This window comes from Dioscorea cayenensis, chromosome 10 (genome assembly GCF_009730915.1).
Source record: "Dioscorea cayenensis subsp. rotundata cultivar TDr96_F1 chromosome 10, TDr96_F1_v2_PseudoChromosome.rev07_lg8_w22 25.fasta, whole genome shotgun sequence".
In the NCBI taxonomy this organism is placed as follows: domain Eukaryota; kingdom Viridiplantae; phylum Streptophyta; class Magnoliopsida; order Dioscoreales; family Dioscoreaceae; genus Dioscorea; species Dioscorea cayenensis.
In genome coordinates this window covers 20,116,657-20,121,106 of record NC_052480.1, presented here as the reverse complement: position 1 = coordinate 20,121,106, position 4,450 = coordinate 20,116,657, and the positions used below count along the sequence as shown (strand labels likewise).

General features: G+C 29.3%; 1 protein-coding gene across 1 annotated transcript; it reads left to right on the top strand.

Annotated features, from left to right (window-relative positions):
• Nucleotides 1-494: 494 nt before the first annotated feature.
• On the top strand, nucleotides 495-1,315 carry LOC120270757 (putative protein TPRXL). Its single transcript, XM_039277829.1, has one exon. The coding sequence runs from the start codon at nucleotides 536-538 to the stop codon at nucleotides 1,304-1,306; it is 771 nt and encodes a 256-aa protein (XP_039133763.1). The 5' UTR covers nucleotides 495-535; the 3' UTR covers nucleotides 1,307-1,315.
• The last annotated feature ends 3,135 nt before the right edge of the window (nucleotides 1,316-4,450 follow it).

Here is a 4,450-nt window from a genome sequence, read left to right as displayed (position 1 = left end):
ACAATTAAAAGATTATTAAATCAGCATCTAAGAGTCCCTTTTTTTTAAAAAAAATATAATATTAATATAATTTTTTGGGCTCAATCAACCTGTTATCTCTGTGTCTTTTTTCAATCTTATTTTTTATTTTTTTTATCATTTACCAACATCCACATATGCTACATCCTAATGATCGTTAGATTTTTATTTAACAACCGTTCATGTACAATATATAACAATATTTGATAGCACCAAATATTTTTTCAATAACTTGAAAGCAACATTAACTCTATACACTATCTCACAAAAGCAATTGTTAAATCATGATTTAATAGTTGCTATCCGTATTTTTATTTTATTTTAAAAAACTAAAACCCTCCATCCAAAAATGTAAACAATATATTATAGTATTATACACACATTTATATATATAACTAATTTAAATATTAAAATGATATATAAATATATACAACTCCTTAGAAAAAAAACACTCACACACTCCTCTCCTACTCTCACTCTTCTCTCTCTGTCTGTCTGTCTGTCTTTCTGTCTGTGGATGGCGAGCTCCTCCTCCTCCTCCTCTTCCTCCTCGGCCACAGCCTCACCGGAGTTCGAGTTCTGGAATCCATCCATCCCAGATCCCCACATCCTCTCCGCCGACCAACTCTTCTCCAATGGCGTTCTCCTCCCTCTCCATCCACCTCCTCATCCTCCTTCTCCCCATCCATCTCTCCTCTCCTCCAACTCCTCCAACTCCTCCTCTTCCTCTTCCTCTTCCTCTTCCTCTTCCTCTTCCTCCTCCAAACGCTGGCTTCATATCTTCAACAAACCTTCTTCCGACAAACAAAAGCCCAAAAAGGACATTCCCAGATCCAACTCTGGCGGCTCCACCACCGCCACTGCCACCGCCACCGCCGAACTCAACATCAATCTCTGGCCATTCTCACGTAGCCGCTCCGCCGGCTCCACCACCACCACCACCACCACGGCCAAGCAAAAAACCCCACGCAAGTCCACCAGCGCCCCTTGCTCTCGTAGCAACTCCCGCGGCGAGTCCTCCGCCGGCCGGAGATGGTCAGCCCCTAGCCCTGGCCGTCCCGGTGTTCATGTCGGCCGTTCTAGCCCTGTTTGGCAACCCAGGAGACATCCCGGTAAGGTTACCGCCTCCGCCAGTGGTGGTAGTGGGATTAGAGGGATTAATCTTAATGTTAATACTTGTATTGGGTGTAGAACTCTTGGTAATGGCACCGTCGGTGACCGTATCCGTAAGGATGGTAATGCTAGCTTGTTTAACTTTAGGGCCTTCTTTTCTAAGAAAGTGTACTGAGTTTCTCTCTCTCTCTCTCTCTCTCTCACTCTCTCTCTCTCTTTTGAGTTTTACTTGTAATTAATTAATTAATTAACTGTCTTTGTTTGAAATTTGATCTTTAATTTCTCTTATAAGATTTTTAAAAAAAATACAAAAAAGGCTTGTTGATAGCTGAAAAAAAGGAAATTTTGAAAAATGTGAGTTAATTTAAGAAATGAAGATTATATTTGTTTAGGTAGTTCTTTTTGTGTATTATATGTTTTTAATATTTGTAATAAAAAAATATATTTTTTTTGGCAATGATAGTTTTTGTGTTATTTATTAATTAATTAAAAATACATAAAATTTTAACAAACCACAAAAATACTATTTTTAAATGGAGCCAAGAGATCCAGGATCTTATCTTTTCTTTCAATTAGTCTTGAGATTGCGTTCAAACCACAAAAATACCAAGATTGTGGTCCATATTCTATTTCTTGAAAAAAAAAAATATTGTTTTGGAATTACTATTAATAATATCTTATATTTTTAATTTATAAATATATTGACCTGTTATTACATGGAACAAAATATATCAAGCAAATAAATAAATTTGTCAACTTAGTTTTTATTTTTATTTTTTATATTTATTTTACTAACCTCAAATTATTTTACTCATCAAAATGACTATAAAATCATTTTGTCATTTCCGTGACTGGGCACCAAAATAATAATAATACTTTCTTTTGGAAAACATATTTGGTTCCTCTAATAATTAGTATTTTTAAAATGGTAAGTACTTTTTACATTTCTTAAATTAAGCAAAGCCTAGGTTAATGAATATTCAATAAAATAATAATCTCAATAAAATAATATTTTTTTAGGTCCTTGATCAAGTCGATATATTAAATTATAATTTCGTTAAATGCATAAAATAAAATTTTTTAAAAATAACTCTTTGAAATCTAACAAAAATATAAATTAATACTTCATTCAATACATAGATAAATACCATACAAAATTCATACATTAAAATATTAAATTAATTCTATTTTTAAATTTTACTATCTTTTTCAAGAATATGCATCTAAGCCATTATTATTATTTTTACTTTTGAATAAAACTTAATCTCATAAGTTTTTAGCAAAATGGACACCATATTTAGTAGGCTCTTGTCATCTGCAATTAGTAGTATTTTGGAAGATAAGAAGAGCAGACAACTGACAACTGACAAATGTCTAATCAAAGTTTAAAATAATCAGATTATTAAATTATACATATATATATATATATATATATGAAAAGTATGGTTGCTGGTGTGGTGTTTGGGATCACATTTCTGCAACTAGAAGAATGTGTAATAAATAAATAAACAGAAATAAAGAAAATGATAAGTGACAAACACAAGCACCAAAGAAAGTGTTAGAATTAACATAAAATATAACTACTCTCACGAGTCTCACTCATTTTAATTTTATTAAAAAACTTTTATGATCATAACTGATATGTATCTTAGATTTAATAAATGATAGGCCAAAGTGACTTTTTAAGCACATTGGACTTGTCTGATGCAATGTTGTCACACCCGGACCGACCGGCCGGTTCAACCAGAAAACCCGGGAACCAGCCATATGGCCGGTCCGGGTATACCCCATTGAACCGGGTATGAAAAAACCCGATGTTAACTCGGTGACCCGGGCGGTTCAACCGGGAACCGGTTGACCCGGCCGGGTCAATCGGGTCACAATATTAGAGTTTTTTTTTACAATATTTAATAATTTATTATTATTTTCTCATTAGAAACTACAAAATCATGTATATTTATTAATATTATTTTTTAATTTATAATCAATAAATTGAATTACAAAATATATATATATATATCATAAATATACCAACAAAAAAAATTAGCATTTAAAAATAAAATTTATTAATATGTTATGTAAATACTAAATATTTTCTAAAATTTAATTTATTAAAAAAATAAAACAATAAATGAGTGTAATTTTATTATAAAATATAAAAATAAAATATTCTAACTAAATAAAAATATAAGAAAATTTAAAACAAAATAAAATCTCAATTGAAATTGGGTAAGTTACATAATTTATTAATAACATGCATCATCCATATAAAAGATAAGAATTAGTAAATTAAATTTTTTATCTATTCTAACAAAATCAACCAATAAACAAACAAATAAATAAAAAACACCAAGAGAAGTTCAATAATTATATATTAATATATTAAAGTTGTAAATGTTTAAAAAATTTTTAAAATAAATGATATAATTAGAAAACACCAGTGCATATAAGGTCATTTATCAATTTAAATATCAAATTTGAGTAATTTTTTATATTATAATTATAGTTTTAATATTATATTTGTTCATTATTAATTATTATAATATTTTTTTATATTTTATTATTGACCCCGGTTCAACCCCAGTTCGATCCGGTCGAACCCATTGACCCCTGACCCCTGGCCTTAACCGGGTCAATGTCCGGACCGGGTCTGACAACCTTGGTCTGATGTTTAGAGTCTTTAAACTGAATATGGGCTTGTCATATTTAAAAAATAAAAATAAAGACAAAAATAAATCATAGTTAAAAGGTGAAAACAATAGTATAATCACAGGAAAGACGTTATGAGCAATGGAACAAGCTTTTGAATATCCATATATGTAGATTAAAATACATAAATGATAATTGATTCTTTTTGGCATTGGACAACTATCATAGTTTTTTAGATTTATACAAAAATATTTAAAAAAACATTATTAGTTTTTTTTTATATAAATTTACCACAATGACACCAAAGTCATTTTATTTAAAAATATTGATTGGATAAATTAACGAAGCTTTTGGATTTTTTTAAACCCATATTTTTAAAAGATACTATAAATTTTTAAAAAACTTAATATAGTTTAATTTTTAAAAAATTTATTTGTTTCCAATAAAAATATCATTATTAATTTTAAAATGTAAGCATTCATACATTTTTTAGAATATATTTATTTTTTATTTAAAATTTATTCAGGCAAAGCTATTTTTTTCAATTTTTCTTCCCATTTTTTATTTTTTTATTTGGGTAAGCTTAACAATATTATGCCCTCATCTTGTGTAGATTTTGATCCCAGATCTCTTTGAAATAATAATTTTACGTAAAGGATCTAGGGCCAAT